The sequence below is a fragment of the Acanthopagrus latus genome, chromosome 23 (assembly GCF_904848185.1).
Source record: "Acanthopagrus latus isolate v.2019 chromosome 23, fAcaLat1.1, whole genome shotgun sequence".
NCBI lineage: Eukaryota > Metazoa > Chordata > Actinopteri > Spariformes > Sparidae > Acanthopagrus > Acanthopagrus latus.
This window is the reverse complement of record NC_051061.1, coordinates 16949814-16974639: the sequence shown is the minus strand read 5'-3', so window position 1 is coordinate 16974639 and position 24826 is coordinate 16949814. Positions and strand designations below refer to the sequence as shown.

The 24826-nt window shown below is 44.6% G+C and overlaps 1 protein-coding gene across 8 annotated transcripts in view; it reads left to right on the top strand.

Moving 5' to 3' along the window:
* arhgap23a (Rho GTPase activating protein 23a) overlaps positions 1–24826 on the top strand; it is a 72815-nt gene that overhangs the window by 32742 nt on the left and 15247 nt on the right. For 3 of the 8 annotated variants that reach the window (XM_037089916.1, XM_037089915.1, XM_037089914.1), the window contains exons 1-7: positions 2641–3575; positions 11045–11248; positions 15401–15425; positions 15825–15917; positions 16919–16997; positions 18405–18459; positions 20253–21882. In XM_037089916.1, coding sequence (XP_036945811.1) covers positions 3336–3575; positions 11045–11248; positions 15401–15425; positions 15825–15917; positions 16919–16997; positions 18405–18459; positions 20253–21882 — 2326 coding nt within the window. In that variant the 5' untranslated portion in view covers positions 2641–3335. Of the gene's footprint in view, positions 1–2639; positions 3576–11044; positions 11249–15400; positions 15426–15824; positions 15918–16918; positions 16998–18404; positions 18460–19533; positions 19668–20252; positions 21883–24826 lie in introns of those variants that run through there. The other 5 variants (XM_037089919.1, XM_037089917.1, XM_037089921.1 and 2 more) reach the window with 4 other exon arrangements.

Genomic DNA, 24826 nt, shown 5'->3' with positions numbered 1-24826 from the left:
ATACGGTTAACATGTGTGCCTTTTCCTGTTTGTGTGTTGCTCAGTCACATCCGCTAACGATAATGTCCTAAAAAAGGGGTTCTTCAAAACCCCAAACTATGTCAGTTAAGTTGTTTTGAGTTGTTTTTGAAAGGAAAAGCCGTGTTGGAAAGTCTGGTGGCATGGATTTTTAATGGCATGGGCACATTATTGAGTTGCATTATGGGAAGTGTAGATAACAGCAGTCTTTGAAAGTCTGAGAACATTTTGGTGCATGAGTGGTGCAGTTGACATCGTATGATGAAAGTAAACATTGGGCTGATGGTGGCATGCATATTTGTGAAATTTGTTTCATGGCCTTTATGATCAGTTTTCTTTGCTCTTCCTTGTTCCTTGTTCCGACTTGAAGTAAATGAACACACCGAAGTGTAAAGGCCAAGTTGCAAAGTTAGGAAGTGGAGCACATGAGTGCAGAATTATTTCTGGTCTGAAATTTGTTTACAATGAACTATTTTCATCATGGGAGAGAAAGTTTTCAAACGACCCATCAGGTTGGTCTGAAATCGGGAAGCAGACAATTTTGCCTCGCATTCATCCAATCAGGTGCAGCCAGGAAGTGTTTGTGTGGTTGTTGGAGGGTGTTTTCTTTTTACTGGGAAGCAGCGTCACTGCAGCATCCAAAAACACCCTTTGTGGCCACTTTACAGTTGTAGTGTAGCATTAATAGGAGCATCATGGTCGGCAAAAATATTTTTTCTGCCATTTTAACGCTAAGTGTTTAAACATGTTGACACCTGTTTCAGTGACAAGGAAGAGCAAAGGAAACTTGAAAGTCAAACCATCAACCCAGTGTTTACTTTTCCACTGTGTTTCATTGTCAAGTAAACTCAGCAACCCATGTCCCAACATTTTTTCAGACTTTCCAAGTTGTTGATTGGACAAATATGTGTTTTCTTCAGCTTAATTGCATTACTTCAGTTGTTGAAGTAGAAGTTGTTGAAAAGATAATGATAACTAGATTGTCAGTGCGACCTTTGGAAATGTTTAGTCACCGTTGACAGAAGTTTTGGTGCATTTGCGATCAAAATCTGAATCTTCAGCAGCGATTTTAATTCAGTTAAGTTTATGGGTTTTTTTTTTAGTTTGTTGGGTGTCGCTAGTCGATGCGTTGCATAAAGTAACGTAGACCTTAACTCCGTGCAAATGAGGAGCTACTAACATGATGGTTCGTCTTTTGAAATGCAACCCAGTGCTGCCAGAATGCAGCGCACGGCTCTCTAGGTAGCCTTTGAGGCGCCAGTGTGCTTTCTATAACTTTCAGAAACGTGACATTCACACCAGCTTTGCACCATAATTGGTCAGCTGTGCGAAGGTGCAACAGGGTTCGAACTTCCCAACTGTTTCTTTCACTTTTGACATGTATGACTGAGCACAGCACCATGAATGCCTTCGAGGGGAAACTGAAAAAATGTGTCCTATTTTTAAGCTATTATCAAGCCTCTCTCCTCTCTGTGACAACTGGATTTTCAAACCACCTTCAAGTGTGACTGTTGGATTTTTCCTCTGTTTAATTTGTAACTTGAATGAACAAATAGCAGGTGCAGGAATAGCCCTTGAAATAACAAAACATTATGAAATGAAGCAAGAAAAATACAAGATTAGATCCTAAAATCATCCATAATAGTGGATATTTCCAGCATGATGCCTGAGATTACATTTCTTTTCTTTTATCACACCCTAATTTCTGTACAGGCCGTATCCCAGCCTGCAGTGTTTGTTCTAATAGGCAAAGTGCAGCGTATCCAGAGGGTACAGTCTGTGTCTATGGCGGCCGATCGAGTTGATACTTGCCCAGCTGTGCGGCAGGTGAAACCTGTATAACCTCATCAGTAACGGATGTGTGGCGTGTTTAACAGCGTCGGAGGGTGAAAGTCAGTCGTCTGCAACAACATGGTCACCTGTCTGCCGCTCCCGTCCAGATCCTGGACGCCTGGCTGTTTGGTGAGAACTGTGCTGGGAGGAGGGGGGGAGGTCACATTTCTGACTGATTTAGTGTCGTGGTGTTTAGGTGTCACTGTGCTGAATGGGAGGATCCTGTGAAGAGGTGTGTGTGTGTGATAGTGTGTGAGGGAGTTGGATAAAGAGGTCATGTTGACATCCAGGAGTTTTATTTGGAGAGCGCTCTCCTCTTTATCCTTTTTCCATTTTCTCCTCTGATTATCATCTTCCCTTCGCTGTGTTTTTCCCTCTTGAAGAGAAAGGGAGTGAAACAGTGAGCACAGCAGCAAGCTAAATGTTTGCTTTTCTCTTTGTGCTGGAAATTGGCCCCTTTCTCTCATTCTCTCGCTCTGTTTTATTTTTTTTGTTTGTCTCCCCTCTGGCTGGAGGGGAGGTGGCAGAGGCAGGGCCGGCTTTTGTGGAGTTTAGCGACGGGATCACAGCTTTGTCGCTGTGTTTGTGTCGCCCGCACACACATGCGGCACACGTGCAGTCACCAGGCTCACCAAGAGAGACCCACGGAGGATTTAACCTATCTGCAGCAGCCCACAGGAGATATCTCCATCTGGACTGTTAACTTCTAGAGCCGGATCCCCCCTCATGGCCTCAGTGTCCACTGGATTAAACTGCAGTTTACTGTACAGTGGCACAGTTGTTGGCTGAAGACTGTCGGACCGGTTGGTCTAGAGAGTGTGAGCGATTGTTAGGATTGGTTAACAAAAACAAGGAAGGAAGAGAAAGCAAAAGAGAAAAGAAGAGACACAGTTACAGATGAGGTGGAGAGAGTCACAATTTGGGACTGAGGGATGAGAGTGAGATGAAGGGATTTGTTTGGCAGTAGAGCTAAAGAGGGAGGAAAATAGAAAGAGAGGAGAGAGGGAGAGAGAGAGAGAGAGAGAGGGCAGTGGGAGGGAGGAGAGTCAGAGGATCCAGCCCTCTGGGACAGCAGTATGTGTTTTGGGGGTGGACAGAGTGGCTTTGTATGCAGAACATCACCGGACACCAACGGGAGGGACGCTGTCAGTTGTTCTCTGTGTGTGTCTGTAGTGAAACCAGACCTACCTCTGATCCCTGTGCCACACACACTCCTCCATCTGCTGCCCAGGAGTCTGCCTTCTGCTTCCTCTGGACTCTCAGAGTGTTTGAATGTGTGTGAGAGAGGCTGATTTGCGGAGGACAGGAGCAAGAGGCTGTGATGTGGAACTTGTGGGATTAAACTTTTTTGACAGCGATGGATTGGAGCCCGGAGACGAGGACTGAGAAGCTCCACTAAAACCACCCCGTCTTCTCCTGGCTTGATTTTCTGTATTTCTACATCTGGACTTTGTCCACGACCGTTGCGTGTGTGTGTGCAGCCCATGTGGGCAGTGAGGGATGTGGATCTGAGCAAACCCCACGCCCCGATGCCCGCTGCTATGCTGCCATGCCCCGCGGCCGGGTCTGACTGGAGCTTCCAGAACCCGGTGGGGGTGGACTGCAGCTCCCCCGAACCTCGCTGCATCTGGCTGGCAGTACTCCGCGGTAACACTGGTTCAGTGTCGTCGCCCACGCCGACCAGCATGCCCATTGGGCACAGCCAGAGCTCTCGCCAGCCCAGGGTAAGGAGAGGTCAAAGGACTTCCTTTAGTGGCAGGAGTCACTGATTCATCGTCAGCCATGAAATGACTAAATGATTAATTCTTATTGATACCAAATTAAATGTTTTAGTTGGAGGATGTAAGGATAGTTAGGTGAGTAGGTAATGATGGTTATTTTTTGGATTAATTGTTTAGTCTGAAAAGTGTGCGAAAATCAGAACTAATGCAACTAGCGGTTGCTTTCATTGTTGAGTAATTTGTCGATTATTTTATCAATTAATTAATTATTAGTTTGGTCAATAGAATGATATGAAATCGACAATCAACCAAAGCTGGAGATTATGTCCTCAAAAAGTCTTGCGCTGTACTCAGCTCTGAGATGAAGTAAAGAAACTAGAAGGTAATCACATTTAAGAGACTGGAATCAGTGAATCTGGACAGTTTTTCCTTTAAAAATGTCCAACTGATTAATTGATTATCGGAATAGTTGTCAATTAGTTTAATAGTTGATTACTAATCAGTAATGAATTGATGGTTGCAGCTCTAATGAGGAAAAATGCCCAGTTCAAATTCTGAATATTTATTTTGAAATTAGTTAAAAAGCTTTAAATGTTTTATAAGATTGAAACAAAAGTTGTAAATTCTCCTGTGAGAGGCTGGAAGCTCACGTTTTGGCTATTAGCTATTAATTGATCAATAAATTTGACACACTAACATGATGATGCAAACCTATCATTGGCTGCCCTCAGGGTTTTCTGTACCTCTACAGAAATGAGCCCACACATGCACGCACGCACACACACACACACACACACACACACACGCACGCACACACACACACACACACACACACACGCACACACACACACACACACACACACAGTGATATCAGCAGAATCATGTCCAGAAACCGCCATGTGGGATTGTTTCAGTCACACATGTCAACAGAGTATCTGTGTAACTGTCAGCCCATTGTTTGAAGTCTGTTAACCACTCTGTGCTGGCAGGTCTCGGTGTCTCCAGGCGGGTAGACGTGCTGCCTTCAGCCTGCTTCTGTTGGACTCCTACTGCTTTGTGATGTTGGTGCGTGTCGATGGATTTAGATGTACAGTTAGATTATATCTGTTTGCGCTTATGATGGAGAATGACGTCAGCTTTGAACATCTCCAGCAGCCTTTTCATACCTCGTGTCTCGTTTATTTTGTCTGTAGTGGAGTCATTTGTGGCTCCTCTTGATTTAGATTATTCTGATTATTTGATGTTTGCTGTCTGATTAGCATCTCTGGATTTCAGTTGGTGACGGAGTGGTAAACAAAGTAGTGCAAACAAGGCAAACAGCCAGCGGTGCAAGATGAAACATGTTTTTAAATTCAAATGTTGGACTATTTACCTTTTTTCTGTTTATGAAGAGCCTTTCCTTGTGTATCTTACATTATCTTTAAGGATATATTCCACAAATTATACAAGACGGAATGAAACTGAGGTTGATTTCTGTGCCACTTCTTTCTCTTTTAATCCACAGCTGATGTGTGTTTTTCGCCTGTGTGATTCCGTACGGGTGGCATACTGACCTCTTCGTTCCTCGGAGGGGCTTTCTAATTAGTGGCTTAAGACAGATGAAGGGGGCTGCAAAGTGCCACTTTTAGCGAGGTGTTGTGGAAAAGCTGTGCGATTGTGCATCCCCACCCCCTACGATGCCCTCGGAATTCAGGGCGTCACTTCCCCGCATGATCCCATTTCGGTGTGGGCATTTATGTGGAATATCGCATCCCCCCCACCCTATTTTACCCCTTTTTTCCAGGTTGTTACCCTCCCCCCTCTTGACTCGTTGACACAGTTAAGAAATGCCACAATCAGGAATGTGGGTGTTGGGGGAGGAGTGAGCGAGGCTGTACGGACACAGCTGGGACAAACACACTGTACACCGTTGTGTTTAAGGAGAGAGGTGTCGGTTACAGTGAGAGAGTTTCATTGGCGGGAAGTCCTTGTCAGTTGGCAGCCATCTTGGCAAAACTGACCAGAACTGCTTAAAAAGTTGGATGACTGTGCCTTAAAAGAATATTTTCTCACTGGTACTAGTACTGCACAAGCCTACGGTTTCAAGACACCAATTTAACTAGTTTCACCTTTCTCTGTATTCCTGTGCAGAAGTGTGATACCCTCTCCTTGCGTGTCTGTTCAGGGTTTGCCTGCGGCCGCACCAAATCACTTGAAACTGTCATGAACCTCAGTTACGTTACGTTGTCAGTGCAGCGACACGACTGGCTGATATGTCACCTGGTTCGACTGCGATAGCGCTGACGATTGGCTATCAGAGGAAACGTGTCTTATAGCTTCAATCTGTGATGTTTCTCACTTTCCTGTTCGAAATGCCTTCAGCAGTTTGTCTCCGCTCTGTTTTTGTCTCTGGCAGACATCATCTCATACTGATGATGTCAAGTTTCTCTGTGTCACTGATGCTTATCCAGATGCTGACATCATACAATTTCTTTTATCTCTACATCTAGTCAAGTCAGTTTTTTTTTTTTAGATAGCACCAATTCAAAACAAATGTTATCTCATGGCCAGTTGGAGCTGGTCTAGACCGTACTTTTCATTTAATGTACTCACAGAGACCCGACATTTCTTGGCAAGTGTTGCGAGAAAAGAGCTGCTGTTGGATCAGGAGTCTCTGATTTTTATTGTTGTTGTGATTTTGTCTTTTCCAGTGTTGTATCTCTTAACTTAAAGCAGCAGTGACAAGCAGAAAAATACCCTCACAGTTTGGAAAAGGCGTTTAAAAAACAGACATCAAGACATATTGATAAAAAATTGTTTTGTATAGAAAAACATGCTGGAATAAAGAGGACTTATTTGATGTGAATACATTGTGTTACAAACTTGATTCTCCTTCCTGATTGAGGGCATAGAAAAGTTCCTGGTTAGGATGTAAATTTTAACATAGCTAACTTTCTTTGGTACTTTCCCGTCCTTCAAAACGCGTCACAGTGAAAAGTCCCTGGCCACACATTTAAGCATGTGTCTCTGCCCACTCAGAGCCACCAAGTCATCCTGTAAAAGTTATTCTCTCTCTTTTTTTTTTTTTTTTTTTTAACTAGCATCACAGGCATCACCTGCAGCGAGCCAGGTGTCGTTACATGAAAGATAAGTACAATGTGTTTTGCTGCTCGAGTAGAAAACCCTGTTTAACCGACATTGCATCATCACCTGTTGGCCTTGTTAACCTAACAGTGGGGCTGAACTGGTTTTTGAGCACACATACTGACGGTACGTGCAAACACACTCACACGCACACATTCATGGCTCATAGAACGCCTTGTTATGCAAATGGCCCAGGGATGTACAGGATTTGAACTTGTGTTTTGGATCCTCAGTTGTTGGGAAGGTTGTGTTCTTTGGTTGGATATTCGTACACTCGTCATGCGTCTGCTTCACGGGACATAGGATGCATTTAGACCTGCAGAGGTGGTGCAGCGCGCCCTCCGTGTGGCCGGTGAGTCGGGGAAACCATCAGGGCGAGTTTGACTTTCGCCCGGCTCCCCCTTGGCAGCCCGGCTCAGGGCCGTGGCTGCAGACAGCCACCAGGATTAAAGGCTCGTCAGCATTTGTAACGTCCGTAAAGCTCCACTTTTCAAACAGGTTGCAGCTCTCAGCTGTTTAAAAGAGCATTATTGTTCTGCCCTGCTGGGGTGTTAGCAGGAGCCCGGCTCCCTGACAGTCGCTGCATTCCTACGTGCTGCTTTACCTCTGGATGGAGCGAGGAGAGGAGTGTGTGTGTGTGTGTGTGTGTGTGTGTGTGTGTGTGTGTGTGTTAACCAACATGTATGCTGTTACCGATGATTATAGCCGCAGCAAGTCTGTATCTTCATGTCCTAGAAAAGCCTCTTACAAACAGAAAATCCACTTTTATCAGATTTTGTGAAAGATTATCACCTATTTTTAACATTTGTTTTTATTCTAACAAAGCTGATGGAGCTCAAAATGTTGGCACCACCAGTTAACCCGTTTAAATCTTGGCAGTTTTGCCCCATTTTATGGTATGGACTCCACAAGCTTAGCTACACATAGCCTTGTGTCGTTATTTCACTCTGGCTGTCATGTGAATTGTGTGAATTGAGTTCACAGGGTTAAGTATCTGCAGACATCCTCTGCTCTGCTTGCACCACTTGCATTCTGTCTTTTCAGTCATGCATCTTAATGATCCGCCTTCTAATTGAAATCAGGCGGGTAGACATCCACAGGGAAGCGCTCGCTGCTGTGCGTGTTGTCACCACTAAACACCTCCTCAAAGCAGGAAGCTGTCGTGTGGCACAACAAGCTGCCTGACACATTCAAAAACAGTTGTTCCAAGTGCGGCTTTTCTTGTGTGTGTGCTTTAATAACATCATCCTCGGGTGGTAATGAGATCCCCCCAAGGCACTGTATTATCTGACGGGCACTCAGAGTTTATTTATTACCGTAATTGGCTTCAACAGGTGAGAACATGTCTGGATATCAGTGCTAACAGGATAGATTTTTTCAGTAGGAGAGGAGGAAATGTCTTCTTTTTGGAGCGAGGTTTCCCTCGTCTGTGCCCTGAGCCTGCATAGGAAGTCAAGTTTAGACTGAAACCGCAGAAAAAATTTTCCAAGTGCCTTGTTGGTTAAGTGTCCGACTGCCTGGAGAGTCCAGAGCGTGTCAGCAAGTTTGGATTTCGGGTAAAAACTGAGCTGTAGAAGACAAACTGGCGGTGTCAAGGCGACGAGGGTATGCAGTAAGATTTATTTAAGGCTCCGGGGGGGGGAAAGGTCGACCGTACACTCTGTAGAATAGACGTACATCCCACGGAGTCCACAGCAGCCGAGTGGGAAACAGTGCTGGCTCAGAGACCCAGTCAGACCCTGTGTGTTTTGGGTAATCACAGGGTTTGGTATTCCCAGCGCCGGGAGGGGCCATGTGGTCGAAACCGGCGTGCTGGAGCCTGTCCCTCGCTGGGGCCCGATACTCCTCCTCCTTCTCGTCTTCTACGTCCTCCTCATCCTTCTCCACTCTGTGCTCCCTCACCTCCTTTGCCGGTTCCAGTCTGTGTTTCAACATGTCCGAGCCAAAACCGCTCCCTCTGAGGAATTCGCTCCGGCTCTTCCTCCTTTCATTTCCTCTTTTTTGTCTCCTTGTGGCATTCTCCTTTTCTTTATCATTTTTTATTTGACACCTGAAACACGCCCCCGTCGTCACACACTTCTTTATGTTGCTCTCATGTCACACAAAGGGCCTCACTGCTCACCTTTTTGAGAAAATAGCAGGTGTTGCTTTACTTTGTTGAGACTGCCAGACTAAAGATCTGTAAAATATACTCTTCATACTTCAGAGGAGGCTTTGTGGTGCTTTGGAGTGGAAGACAACATCCACTTTTTCCAAAAATAGGTTCTGCAACTACTGATCATTTTGAGTTTGGATTCATTTCATGATTATTTTCTTGGTTAACTGTGTAGTTGTTTGGTCTAAAAAATTTCAGAAAAATGCCCAAGATGATGTCTTCAGTGTCCTGATCTTCAGTTTATCACCGTAGAGGAATAGAGAAAGCATAAAACAGTCTAATTTCGGAAACAGGAATCAGATAATTTTGACATTATTAAAGACTTTTATCTTAAGAAATTATTCAAAATGATTAACCTATTCGCATAGATGATGATTAATTTAACAGATGACAAATAATCGATTAATCTCTATCCAAATATCTAAATGTTTTTCCTCTCCTGTTCCTTGGATGTAACATAAAAGCACAGGGACAAATATGGGTCAATTTCCAGATTTCCATGAGACAAAAGCCTGCTTTGAAATAGGAAAAAGAGGTGGAAGGGAGGCGAGGTGAGTGAAGGAAACTGGACGGAAGGAAAAAGAGGAGTGAACGAGTGGGAAGTACCTCCATGATGGAGCGAGAGAGAGAGAGAGAGAGAGATCTCAGAGCGGGTTTTTATTTATAGGAGCGTCTACCACACTACCACACTTCCTGCCTCCGGCCTGCCACTTCCTGTTGTTGTGTGGCCTGCCAGGTCAAAGTGTGTGTCTGTGTGTGTGTCTGTATGTGTTTGTTATGTATCCGTGTGTGTTTGTGCACAAAAAGGGGGACAGGAAGTGAAACACGGGGCGCCATTTTGGGGGTTGCAGCTCGTCGTCTAGACATGTTCACCCCTGGGCCACTGACATTAAGACACACAAACATTCTCACACTTCAGACAGTCAAAGGAACTTAAAGAAATAAAGAAAGGTTTAGGGGTTTGGACCTGTGGTCAGCTTACCCGCTGAAATGCTGAAAAATCCATGAATCAGCTGGACTGGTATATTTTAAGGGCATGTTTACTGATTGTGTGCACCCAGTTTGGTTTGACCGTAAACTGTAAACACTGTAAACATAGCTGTCTGTCAGCATACTGAACTGTAGCTGCTGGTGGTGATTTGTAGCTTGCATGAAATCAGAGACCAGATAATGACCGGATTTATTTTCTGATTATCATCGAGTTACTGTATTGACTCATTCCAAACCTTTTTCCTTTTGGGCTGTTGACAGATTAAGCCATAACAGACATTACTATGTGGGAGCAGAGATGAGTACACTGTGATTTAAGAACCTTGATTTAAGTGTGCAGCTGCCAGTTTTGTTTGCGAGCCTGAAACCTACAGTACTGAAAGTGTCACAGCACTGTACAAAACTGACTAAAGTGGAAAATAATATGTGTTCTTGATATTGGTTAATCTGCCAATTAGTTATCAATCACTTGGTGTTAGCATACCAAGTGATTGATCGTCTGGGTTGGGACAACACACTGATGATTACAGTGTTCGAGCTGTCTCTCAGATTTATGATCTGCTCCTTAAAGAGTTCAGTGGGTTCAGTTTAATTAGGAGACGTTTGATAGTGAACACGCAGCGCAGCCTCCATCTCTGAGCTGAGGATCTCCCTCCTCCTCGCTCCCGCCTGTTTGGTCAGGTGATGGTGTTTGACTGACAGATGTGGGTCGTCGGGGCAGCATGAGGGTGATAGTTCTCACGTGTGTCTGTCAGCTGAGCTGACTGGGCTTATTTACTCAGCCTCAGGAATGAGATATTTAGAGAGTGGGTGAAAATCTGCCTTTATTTTCCTCTCAGAGTCCAGATTCCCTCTGGACATCTCTCCCTGTGATAAGACCAAGGTCAGTGTGTTCAGAACTGGGTGAAGTCCCACGTTCCCCCCTCAGTACTGTCTAGACGGCACCCTTCCTGATAGTGGACCCCCCAGCTGTGTTTATGGGCTATTGTTCTGAGAGTGGTGGCATTCAAGAGAAAGCTGCTAATGTAATACCCAGCAGCGGAGTCCTGGGAATCATAAAGTGTGTTGCATCTGGAAAACTGGACCATTTCTACAGTTGTGGTGCTAATTTTGAGAAAACACAGCAGATTTTCATGAAGAAAAAGATGGAAAAGATATGCATAATCCTTCCTGAATCTCACCAAAACTCTGTCTGTGTCCGCAGGCTAAGGGGCGGAGGGATGGTCTCTCCTCAGCCGGTGACAACCCTCGGCCGCCGATGGCGACCCGGCCGGGAAGGGAGGGGGTCGGCGTGGGCTGGAAGGGTCCCCGGACGCTGGTTCTCCAAAAGAACTCCCAGGGTTTCGGCTTCACGCTACGCCACTTCATCGTTTACCCTCCAGAGTCCGCCCTACACACAAACCTCAAGGTGAGAATCGAGTTTCAAGGTGTTGAATTATATAAAATATATACAGTTTTGAGTCTTTTTCAACTTCTGTGTTTTCACACACCAAATCCTCTCCATTTCACACTAGCTGGCATCGAGGGTTTTCAAAAGCCTTACGTTTAACTTGCTGAACCCCGGACAGAGCCAATTTGTGCTGGGAGATAAAGCCAATCATACTGAAGTCGAGGGGTCAGTGAGGTCGAGCCGAGCAAAATAAACTCGCAGACAACAGGAGAAAAGAAGCTTAGGTGATTTGACAATGAACAAACCAAGCCTAGCAAAGCAGGGATCAATTAGATTTAAGAGAGATTGTTGAGAAGAAATGATAAGGAAAACGTTGAATTGTTTTTCAGTGTCTCGTCACAGGCCTTGTGAATTCAAGATTATTTTGGTGTGTGTGTGAGTGGTTATTTAGCTCTTTGAGGTGTGGGGGCAAACGGCTCCAGATGTGAAATTGAGGGATATGGAGGCAGGGGTGGGGTGAGCCAGCTGAAACAAGGCCTCTATTATTATTTCACCACCCCACCGTCCAGCAGCTGCAGATAGGAGTGCAGATTGAATGAGATCTGTTGTCTTAGCCTGGTACCACTCTCTGGCAGTCAGGCCGTACCAGCCCGGCTCCAAACAATAGGCCCACTGCTGGCCTTTGGTCCCGGTTCTGTCCTCGTCTCCTCTGCCTCGAAGGGGTCACATGGTGTTTTTGGGACAATCGGACCCACAGAATGTAGAGCCTGGGTGGAAGTCTCCCAAATTACCCTCATAGTGTCCAATTATCAGAGGCCTACTGGGTGCATGACCCAATTGAGCACTCATTTCATGGTTTTACGGGTCCTGAAAGTCTTTAAGAGTCTTCAATTATATTATGTAATACATTAATTCATCCATTCCACTTTAATTTGTACTCATTAAGGGGTAACCCTCATTTATAATGACATTGAGTTAATTACAAAAACAACAACAAAGACATATACTAAGAAAGAAAAGGCAATACTACAAATAGCTAATGAAAAGCCAGTAAAACTTTACGATACAGGAAGACAATTTGATTGGAATGAAATTGAAATGTCAAATATAATACAGTTATCACGTTTTTACGATCAAACAAATTAGCGTAATAATTGTGCAGCCTGACTAATAGATACCCTTCCTGTGTATTGAACTGGGATCGAGAAGGTGCTTGCATAGATATTTTTAGGTAACAATTATGAATCCACTAAATGGGAGTCATCTCACAAGCATTGTTGCTTTAATGATAAACAAAACCTTCTGCAGAGAAACAATTTTTATCTGATTATGAGAAATGTAGTTTCTGCACATTTACGTTTTTGAAGCTACGACAGAACTGTAGCTTCCACTGTCTACTGTCAGCTTGTGGCACTAACGATCAAAATCACCAGCAGACATTTAAATGATCTTCATGCATCTTCCAAGAAACCAGATTCAAAGTTTTATGGTGTGTGCCAAGTTTAATGTAGTATGTTCACAGTCACCACACACTATTATTGTATAATCATATGAAGACACCCTCTTCATATGCAGGTGTTGACCCCCCATGTACAGTATTTGACCCAGCTGCAGACTCTCGCCTGCCCTCTTCTCACTGCCTCCTCCTCACTCCTGGATATATTCAGACTGGGGCTGGTCACTTGTGTCCCCAGCTCGGAGCTCTATTCTGGGGGGCGGCAGCTCTCCTTTCTCTGCCTCTAAACCCCCCACCATTGTCTGCACAGCCAGGAATGAGCCCACTCAGCGCAGCATAAAGCCAGGCAGCAGTCAGCCCACCGTGCCCCTAAACCCAAACTGTCCACTCAGCTTAGTGTGTGTGTGTGTGTGTGTGTGTGTGTGTGTGTGTGTGTGTGTGTGTGTGTGCGATTGTGTGTGGACATGATCAGACAACCTGCAGCTATCGAATCTCACCACCACCATCCTCCCTGCTGATAGCTCTGTGTGTGTGTGTGTGTGTGCGATTGTGTGTGGACATGATCAGACAACCTGCAGCTATCGAATCTCACCACCACCATCCTCCCTGCTGATAGCTCTGTGTGTGTGTGTGTGTGTGTGTGTGTGTTTGCTTCACATGACATCATGAGCATCTGACAGACTGTCTAACCCAGGGGTGTCAAACTGATCCAGTAAAGGGCCATGTGGCTGCAGGTTTGAACTGCAGCAAGAACACACCTGATCCAAATCAGGTGTGTTCTTGCTTGGTTGGCTGATTGGTTGGCTGATCCAAATCAGGTGTGTTCTTGCTTGGTTGGCTGATTGGTTGGCTGATCCAAATCAGGTGTGTTCTTGCTTGGTTGGAATGAAAACCTGCAGCCACATGGCCCTTTACTGGATCAGTTTGACACCACTGGTCTAACCTGAATGTCATCATCTCTGCAGGAGCTGCACTTCAACATTTTCATTCGAGAAAAAGCTCATTAAAACACAAACAGGTCTGTCTGTGGAGGTTTGGCTCGAGTCACCTGTAAACACTCACCGCAGGATGACATGACAGAAGGGATACTTACAACTTCTCCTGTGGTCTGGAGTTGGTGGAGATGTAGAGAATAACCAGAGTAAATTTACAACTCCGGTCATGTCGGGGTTGAAACCTGAGCCAAACTCTGGTTTTCTTGGCAAAAAAAAGGTGTAATTTGTATTATGTTAAAGCTTCAGATCTTAAAACCTGAAGCGTGAACATTTCTGCCTGTGACAGAAAGTACTCAGTAAATGAAAGTCCACATGAAAAATACTTGGATTGGAAGTATTTGATATTAAATGTAGTTATGTGTCAGGCGTATGACACGTGTATGAAGATCTAGGATCCCCATCAAACTGTACTCACTCATAGATGCCAGCCACCTAAATACGCCTGATTTAGTTTTTTTTCTTCAAGATCCATCCGTGACAGAATGGAGAAAAATGCCATCTTTCGAAATGTTAAAGAAAGTGAGAAGAAATTCACAGATCTGAAATCTGTTTAGTAGTTTTTGTGTAATTGTGCTGACAACCCAACAAACAAAAAAGGCAAGCGACACAGGCGAAAACATACGCTCCTCCTCTGATGCTGCACACAATCTCCAACTAACTAGTATCTAAAGTTATCAAATAAATCTAGCTGAATGTTAAGTACAATATTTCCCTCTAAATTGTAGGGAAATAGAAATACTTGGTACTTGGGACTTGGCTTGGGGACCATACAGTGGTTAGTTCCAGCCCCCCTCGGACCAGTCAGGTGTGCCGAACCCAAACCCCTCCTGAGGGGACTCGCTCTGACACCTCGTCATGCATTAATGCATGTGTATTCATCCTCTTTGTGCATATTTGTGTATTTCCGATCTGTGAAAGAATTTCCTTGAAAACAAAGCATGTCTTCTACCACTGCTGTAAAGTAAAAACCCTCAGTACAGCACTGTGTGTGTCCTGCAAGATGTTCCTAAACCCTGAATCAGCACTGGGTAATATTCTATTAAAAGTCCCTGTTTTTCCAGTTGCTGAACAGCCACAACTGTTTTCCAGTTTAATGAGAGAATGAGTAAGACAGAGCGTCTTATTATCGGTCCCAAAACTTTCTCAGGTGGTGCAGCCAATGTTCTTTGTCCTCTTTGTTCCCAGAAATCTCAGTGTCGAATTGGCAAACAAATAACTTCTGTTAGTTGTTGTTGTCTTTTTTTAATAGGAAAAAAAAGTTGGAAAAGAATGTTTCCTGGACTCAAATTAAAGTTGATGCAGGTGCTCTTATAGATAGGGACAGTGTAGACACGAAAAAAATCCCAAGTAAACTTCAGGGCGCTGTCTTTTTATGCAGTTAAAGTGCCTTTGTTGTCGTGGCATGGTCATGTGAGACCTGCAAACAACGTCAGACATGTTTTTGTCATCAGGGTTTCGTCAGAGAGTGAAAAAATAAAACCTTTTATTTGTTTTATAGTTTGGAGACCATCCTCTAGGTTTCATTGCTGCTGCTGTAAAAATGTTTGTGTCTCACTGTCAGATCTCTATCATCTATCAACTAAAGACCAACTGCTTAACAGTTCCCTTAATTATTAACATGACAATGTTTTAATTGTGTCTGCTGCCGTTATTATCTTGTGTGTTTTGTTTGGACTAAACTGGTTGTTTTCTATAAATATTTGTTTCTTTTCTTTGCAGGATGAGGAGAACGGTAACGGAAAAGGTGAGTGTTCTCCATCCCTCTGCTCCGCCTTCTCATCAGGCGACAAATTTAAACCCTTACGGTGGGATAACCGCTGATGTAATGAGCTGGGACCTCCCGTACTCCCTCACGTTGCCTCTGCAGCCTTTCTGCACCCCCTACAGGACACTATTCTGCACTGCACCTAAAGCAGTCAAGTGCAGTCAAACATATGTGAACTATAATAAACAGTAAATGTTGAGTATTCATTTATTTCACAGGCCATGAAAGTCATAGACACAAGTCTTTAAAAAATATTGAAAGACCTGTGTTAACCCAGAACTTTATTTTGATTTATTTTGAATATGAAGTGTTTACAATTCAATCCTCAGTCATTGCATTTCTTCTTTTTATTCTTCTTTTTCTTCGTTTCTTCCTCAGGGTATCAGAAAGGTCGAATGGAGCCGATGGACACCATATTTGTGAAAAGCGTCAGAGAAAAGGGTCCGGCCCACCAGGCAGGCTTGTGCACAGGTAAAGGGAACATATGGTGCCGGAACATGAATGTCCGGATTTGCATTGGAAATCTGTTGGGGAGTGCTCCGGTCACGTGACGTTGCTGCCACGAGCGGATGCACAATGAATTGAAAGATTCAGAGATGGGTGAACAGCCGGGAGTAAAAACTCTGTCTCATTAACACAGGCTGAGATTATTTGGATAATTTATTTTAGCCTCACTAGAGATGAAGTTGTTGTTTTTGAACTTCTTTGGGTGATTTAACACCAATTCCAGTATGACAACTCAAACTCTCAAGTGCATTTGAATGTGACAGAGCTGCTGAAGTGTTCCTGTTGTGTCTCGTTGCTTGAGAGAGGCAGCAGATCGAACCAGTGTGCATGCTTTAATACAAACTGTCACATCCAGAAAGTCACATGCATGAACATATGCAAACACTCTCTGTGAGCGCTTTGTATGTGTTTTAGCTTGCATGAATACATAAAAACTTCGTATCTTGTCTTTCCGGGAGCTTCAGCTCACAAAATGCAAAACTGGGCCGGCAAAACTTCAATGTTCACCTGAGGAGAAAATACTCAGATTTCAAAGATACTTTAATTTGATCAATGTTTACATTTTATGCATGATATTGGAGAAGATGCTGTCTTCAAGACACATGGGAGACAAGGAAACTTGCTTTTGATAAGATTATAATAATTACTTATTGTTTTTTCCAACACTTAGCAAACAAAAGAACAAATGACATACATAGATGAAGTGAAATAAAATACCAAAATGATTAAATGTGTAAGAATAGAATTTCAGTTGTCTCAGACTGACGCACACCACACTGTCCTTTCATGCCTAATACGGATAAGAAGCTTAATGTTTTGGCTGCATGTTTTTGCTTTGTTGAAATTAGACACACCTTAGCTATAAGAACAAAAATAAAGAGAATATACACCGCAAAATCTAGTCAGAAACTCCAAACATATCTCATTACCTGAATTTAATGTAACAATATGTCTGTGTTTTGCAGGGGATCGGCTGGTGAAAGTGAACGGAGAGAGCGTTTTAGGAAAGACGTACTCGCAGGTGATCGCTCTCATCCAGAACAGGTAAGACATCCTGCCTGCCTGTCAGCGCTTTGAGCCTTCGGTCTGTTGATTTAGTAAAACATATGTTTGCTTTTTCTTTGTAGGCTTGCCATTTAGATGACATACAGCCAGTCAGTAGCATTAGTTTTCCCTGGTTTTAAAATTGAATAGCCTGAAGCGGTGGCCTCTACATGCTCACATGTTCTACACGGTCCCTTAGTTGGATAATATGGCTCCACAGAGCAGAAGTTGTGACACTGGACTGGGTTTTAAATCTCACGAAAGAAACTATTGTTTTTCTGTCCAAATGCTTGGGTTAGACGCTGAAACCTCAGACTCTGACCTTCTTTTAGACCCCAGCATCCACTGGGAGGTCAGAGCTCAGGGAGGTTAGAGGTGTGACTCTCAATTTTCTCTCTCGATGGAAATTCAGATTCCTTTACCTAGGGCTGGGAAATATATGGATATTGATATCATTATCATGATATGTGACCAATTGTTGCCTTAGATTTTTAATATTGTTCTATCGTGCCTTGACGTGTGTTGTGTTTTCCTGGTTTGAAAGGCTCCATTACAGTAAAGTGATGTATTTCTCCGAACTTATCAGACTGTTGCACTTGTCCTAATACTTGTATTAACCCTCTCAGTCATTAGGTCCACATTACTGATGATTGTTTATCAAAAATCTCATTGTGTTAAATGTGTTTGTAAATGCACCAATATTCAGCCCTTCGAAATTGCTGCAATATCGATATATCGCGTTCTTTGGTCAAAAATATTGTGATATTTGATTTTGTCATCCAGTAAACTGAATCGAATCTGAAAACACAGACATTTGGGCTTATTCTTTTCTGCAAAACACACAATCTACAAATTCAGCCAGCAGAAAGTTTACAGCAGGACTAAAAAGCTCATCTTCACAAAGATTTTTGTCTTGTTATTGAGCCCCCAGAGGTCGTGTTTTCCAGTGGGCTCATATGATACAGGGAACGTGTCACACTGAAAACGTCTGTAGCTAAATATAAATGACAGCAGCAGCAATTGTATGATGACACTGAGCATTAAAGTTATTTTGATACTGACCGGGTGCATCTGGACAGCGCCTGATCCCCTTAATGAAGTCAGTGAAGTCTAATACAGATTGGGCAGATTGAATCTTAGGCTGCTGTTGAAGCTGTTGTTGTTTTAGTCTAGTTAAACCTTTTAATCCTATAAATCAGTATAAATACCTCAGATCAGTACAGAATATCTTGAAAGATGTTTATTCTATTTTTGTGTCTCACACCCTGTATGGAGCTCCAGGTCATGATATTGAATAAGAACTCAACAGTAGAAGCCTTTTTTCTCCTCGCCCAATGTGTTTTTCACCTCTAACTATTTATTCTTCGTGTCCTCCCCTCTTCCTTCTCCCCCGTACATGTCCTGCAGTGAGAGTGTGTTGGAGCTCTCCATTATGCCAAAAGATGAAGACGTGCTGCAGTTGGTAAGTGTGAGTGTGATTAAACAATTTATTCTGGGTTCGCACAGCTATACCAGACACTTCTTTATGCTTTTATTGTATCTGAATTGTTAATATTAAGGTATATTGTCACTTTTTTTCTTATTTCCAGCACTTATATTAACTCTGATCTTGTGTTTTGATCATGACTATTGAATGCTTGCTATTTTCAATGTCAGGAAAGCTAAGGGAGCTAAGAGATTGTTCCACTTTAGGGCTTGTTGTGTAATGTACAAGAAACAAATATTAATATTAGATTTTGTGTTGCGAGTCCAGGCCCTGGGGACAAACTGCGGCGAAGGGGTTGAGCTAAGAGATTGTTCCACTTTAGGGCTTGTTGTGTAATGTACAAGAAACAAATATTAATATTAAATTTTTGGTTTACACAAGTGTCATCTTGAAGTCAATATCTGAAGGAGAGAGTGTTCCTAACCTTGAGAACATAATGGTTGAAATAAAAGAATGTCCCATACTTGAACCTAGATTCACCCTGTCATTGTCCAAGAATGTCAAGATTTTCTTAGAATGGCTGCAGAGTGACTCAGACTCACACTGCTCTGTGTTTAGATTACAACACACATTCATTAAAAAGCTGCTGGTATCCTGACTGTCGACGCTTACGTTTTGAAAAAAAAAAAAAAAAAAAACCCAGCTCCGTGCTCGTTCACACACCCATGTACCGTACAGCACTTTTTTTTTTGCGCTCCACAGGTTGCTCCACGCTCGCTCACATGATCAGACATGCATCATAACTCGTCCCTCCCATTAACCTGGAGCAACATGGCAGCACAGAGAACCATGTCACCAGATTTAGGCGATCCTCCACACACAAACGTCAGTGTTTCGGCCCAAATGAATGGGTTCTAATTTTAAATACACTGCCATCTTTAAACATTTTAAACCCACTCCTCTGTCCTCACACTCCTCCCCTCGCTGCCATGCCTGTATCTGCTGCATTCCTCACATGACATCACCAGTGCTGCGCCTCCTTCCACACTCCCACAGGGTGGAGTAATAGGCAGAGAATGAGGGAGAGGGAGGAGAGAGGGAGTTTGGAAGGAGCCGAGAGAGGAGACAACAAGGAGACCAACAGATAGAAAACTCACGAAAAAAAAGTATTAGAAATAAAGACGAGGGGTGTTTCTGTGAGAAGGAGGGTATAAAATCTGAAGAACGGCAGGAGAGGAGAGTCGGTGAGGATAAGTGTTGTGTTCTTCCTCTCTGTGTCTGTTTGTGGTGGCTACAAGCTTAACATGCTGGCAGAGCAAAGGTTTGGACTCTGAAACCCTGAAAAACTTGTCTAACTGTGCGACTTAATCATTAGAGTGGAAAAAACATTTTGCTAGCAGGTGTGTTTTTGTCCCTCTGGTGATATGAAGTCGGGCTGAAGCTTGGAGTGTTTCTTTGAATGTGACTAATTGTTGAGAAAAACGGTTAATTTTTGTTCATATCCGACAACATTAGCGAGGACATATGTGCAGCTGGTGTCTGTGCAGCGAGTGTTGTGGCTTTAGCCCAATCCAGTTCATGCTAGCTAGCGTGTGTTTGTGTTGCGAGTCCAGGCCCTGGGGACAAACTGTGGCGAAGGGGTTGAGCTAAGAGATTGTTCCACTTTAGGGCTTGTTGTGTAATGTACAGAGGCATGAAGTTGTCTTATAGAGTTATGGTCGTACTCTTTGGTGCTGTCAGACTTGTTTACAGTGAGAGTGTATTTTGATTTAAAACGTCACACACCTTCTTCCTGTCATGTCTTATCTCTCATCTCCTCTACTCCCCAGGCATACTCCCAGGATGCCTACCTGACAGGCAACGAACCCTACTCAGGGGGAGCTCAGCACCTCCCGCCACCGCCTCCCCTCTGCTACCCACGCTCCAAGACCACCCCCCCTGCTGGAGCCCCTCCGTCTGCCCCTATGGGCCAGAACCAGCTGGATAACTGGAGTCGCTGGCCAGGCTCTTCTAGCCCATCTTCACCTCTGGATAACCGCTCGGCTGTGGGCAGTCCCGCCAGCTGGCAGGAAGGGCGATCAGGGGAGCCAGGCGGTGTGGGTCACAGCAGCCCAGCCCACCGCACAGAGGAGATCCAGTACGGTATGACCAGCCAGCAGCCTCAGGGGCAGACCAGGGGGCGCTCCTACTCTTCATCTTCTTCATCAGGAGGCCTTCTTTCCAGCCCGCTGCAAGTCCACTACCCTAATCACCATGGAGCAGGATCCTCGCAGGCTCAGCCGCGCAAGTCCAGCTCAGCCTGGACCAGCCCCCCTCTCCCACAGCTCAGCCAAGGCCGCAATGAGCGCTGCCAGCAGGCCCTGTCGGACTGGTACTACAACCAGATGCCTGAACGCCCAGAACGCAGCATGCAGACTCGCCACCGCAGCTACTCCCAGGATCGGCTCAGTGAAAGCAGAAGGCAGCAGCAGCGGACAGGTGCCTGGCCGCACAGCGCCTCCCAGGACACTCTGCTGTTACTACAGCAGTCAGGACCGGGACCTCATGGAGAGCCCTACTGGTCCTACGGAGACTGGGAAGGGGGTCCGGGTAGGGGCCAATCAGCCTCTAATTATACCCGAACGCGCTCTGAAAACCTGCTGGCCCAGTACGATCGCCACGGCCGCTCGTTAGAGATGCTGGACCGAGCAGCAGCTGGACTTGTCTCACCTCGGTTTGAGAGGCCTTCATGGCACCAGCAGGCTCTCCAGCCGCCTCCAAGGACTGACGCCTACCCGAGGCAGGGGAGCCATTATGGTGCAGCACAGGCTCCTCCAATGTCCCGACCGTCACATTCTAAACACCACCCGCAGACTCACACCCAGGCCCAATCCCAGCCTCAGCCCCAGCAGCCCGCCCCCCAAAGCAGACGACTTCCTCCCGGGCAGAGCATGGACGACCAGCCAGTTGGGTATCGCAGCTACAGCCCCTCTTTTTACCGCAAGACGGGCCGCATCATGCAGCAAGCCCACTCTTTCAGGGACCCTTCATACTCTGGCCCCCACATGAACTGGAACCCAACACCTAAAAGCCCCCCAGAGGGCACAGCAGCACCCCTTACTGCCTCTACTTCATCCCCTCATGCCTCTGCCTCTCCCGAATCCCAGGACAGAGCGTACAGGCCGACAAACCACGAGAGGGAACGAGGGTCAGTGGAGGGGCAAGCGGAGGTGGTGGCACAGACGCAGGAAGTGGTGATGCGGCAAAAACCTCCCACTGGACGGAGGAACGCCTACGGTATGCGTCACCCCCACTACGCGCTGCCCATGGACGGGCTAGAACCCTCTTTGTTTTCACCAGATCCCCCAGACTCAGCTCCTGCCCCCGGTTCCACAGGAGATGTTGCCCCACGCAAACCAAACGGCAACCTTGCCCCCCTCCCCATCGAGGATGACTCGCTGGCCTCCATCCCCTTCATAGGTAAGCGAGGGATGCTTGAGCTTCATCCTGATGCCTTAATCCCCCTGAAAAACCTCCTTCTGACCTTGAGATTTCATCGCTTTCATTCTAATTCTAATCTTCATTGAATGTTTATTGAATGTTAGTGAAAGCTTAACTGAGAGGAAATGCAGAGCTGAAATTCAGACAAAATTATGAGTTTGGGGGAGTGTGTGTGTTTTCTTAATTTCCTTCTTGTCTGTCTGTACAGGCTCCAGGCTCTTTTCAGTTCCATTGTCTCATTGAGATGCTGCTGTTTTTTGTGTGTGCACGTGTGTGTGTTTGTCTTTGTGTGTTGGGAAATACTGGCACTTCCCACTGTCTTACAGACAGTATTAGTCGATTCATTGAATCATATGTGATGGGAATTCACAAGTCCTGCTCCTGGTCTCTAAGGTCATCTCAGCATTCTGAGGAAATGAGGCAGTGTCTTGACTTCAGGGGTGTGTGTGTGTGTGTGTGTGTGTGTAGTAGTACTAGATATTACCATCATTTCTGTAACAGGTCGGCTGTCATCTTCCTCATTCATGGTCCCCAAAGGATGAATTCACATGACTACAATTTTTGAGGGAGTTTGACTCCCTGCACCACAACAAGAGATAAAGCAAGTGGTGTCTGTGTTGTCTTGGATACAGCAAAACTGATACTATCTCCATCCGCCTCAGATGATACCAGTAAGCAAATTTTAGCATGCAATCATGCTAAACTAAAGCTGGTGAACACTGTGAACATTATTCTTGCTAAAAACCAGCATGTTAGCGTTGTCACCGTGAATATTTTGGCACACTAGCATTAGCATTTAACTTAAATTACCAGTGTGCAGTGTAGTGTAGCCTGGCTGTAATCTCTGAGCCTTGTTACCTCTTAACCACTGGGGATTTGGCTTTACTAAATATAAAAAGGTGTATTCATGTCAATTTTATTTATTAATTTATTTATTTAAAAGGCTTCCTTTAGCCCTGGGATGACCATGTCCCACTTAAATGGCTTCTAACAAAGTTGCCTAAATCTGACATAAATAATCTGTAACAGCTTCTGTACATGCAGGAGATGCAGTTCTGTGTCTCTGTGCGGTTGTTTACACGAGTATGTACAGTTATGGTCTACATAAGTTGGTGTCAGTGGGAGGCCTCTGTGGTCTTGTTCCGGCTTGTTCCCTGCTCAGAAAAGCCTCCAAGAGAAGGGGCTCTGCTGACTTCATATTGGCTTATATCGCTTGAGCAGCCATTAAGTCAAACCATACGCAAACGAAGTGAGTCGGTCCGACGAGCCGTCAGCCTGTCACAGCCTGAAGAAAACCGCCGCTGCTTACCCTAATGCTGAATAGATTCAAATCAGCTGACTTGGAAGCCTCTGACCCAACATGGAATGGCCGCCGATACTTGAGCCAAGCCACGCTCGGCCAGAGAAAGTCATTTAAAGGGAGTAAATCCAGCGGATCAGCAAAACCATGAGGCATCTCTGTGCCTCTGCTTCAGTCTGTCGGAGCACATTCTTGCCTCGTTCCTTCAGAAAGCAGGCAGGCAGAGCTGCAGGCTGGGACACGTTTAAAGGCCATAAACAGAAACTGGGCTAGTTTCTCCCCATAGACAAGAACTAGCTCCACTCTTCTCTCTCCGTCTCCATCTCTTTATCTCTCTGACAGAGATGCTGATATGATCTGGGCCCGTTTGGGAACATGCGATTTAATTGGCTGTTATCATTGTTGTCTGCAAAGCACAGATGTCTGTGAGGTAGCGAAGTGAGCACAAAAGCAGGCTGTGTCTGACGGCAAATGTGTTTGCATGACGTCTCGTACAGAGATACAGAAGATTTCCGAACTTTGATCAAGTATTTAGCAGCTCACACAGTGTGAATGAAACAGGAAGAAGCATGTCAACAGATGCAGTGTTTAACTCTGTACCCACTCGGAGTCTTTCGCCATGAATCTGAGCTGTAAATTACCAGGAGGTTTTTGTGGCACTCCTTGTGGGGAACAGTAGGGGCCCATACACTCAGCTCCCGCCCGCCCTCAATGCTGCTATTGTGCTGCTCTGCTAGATGAAGGGGTTTGTGTGTCTGTGTGGGTGTATGGGGGGGTTCAGTCTATGACTATCTTAGCCGGGCCCTGAACACAACAGACCAGAACCAAGACCTTCTGTACTCTGTCCTCTTATTCCCTCTGTCTTGTCTTACAGGCTTTTTTTTTTATCTCATTCTTTCCCGTTTTATCCTCCTCCTTTCTAGATTCCTGTTTTTATTTCTTGATCTGGCATAAAAATCTTTTTTTTTTTATTACCGATCAAAATACGACCACGACACAGAGTACAGAATATTGTCAAGTTCCAAAAGTTGTGATCTAGTACTTGGTCAGGTGTACAGCCTTGTTGAAACAATTAATTGATTCACAAGATAATTAACAATGTTATCAACTGACACTGCAGGTAGAGCGTCTTACCCTCGACTGTCATCTCCTCTGACATTACCTTGTACAGTCTTCCTCTTAGCGTTAAGGTGTTTTACAGCGACCTAATATGAAAATGCAAGAACAAAGTGAAACTGAAATGAGCTAGGAGCTGCTGGGTTACTTTACATGATATAAATGTGTGTGTATTATTGTATGAAACACATTTTTTATTTTCAAAATACAGCAATTATTGTCACAGAGAAATCCACAGTCCAGCAGCATTAAACAACTTCAACAAATCATCCACGGGCTTCTATAGGTAGATGAGAGAGACGGGAAAGGTCACGTTATAATCTTCTCACACATGGTCAAAGAAATGGTGATAAATAGATGTAAATTCTTACAGAGAAAAGGGTATAACTTATGTACTGGTTCTGTCAGCTCTCAAATAGCAGATTTTAACAGTAAGTAAAAACAACCTTGCTGTACGCTTGGTAACACTGCATTTTTCAAAGTAATCCAATGAGTAAAAATCACCAG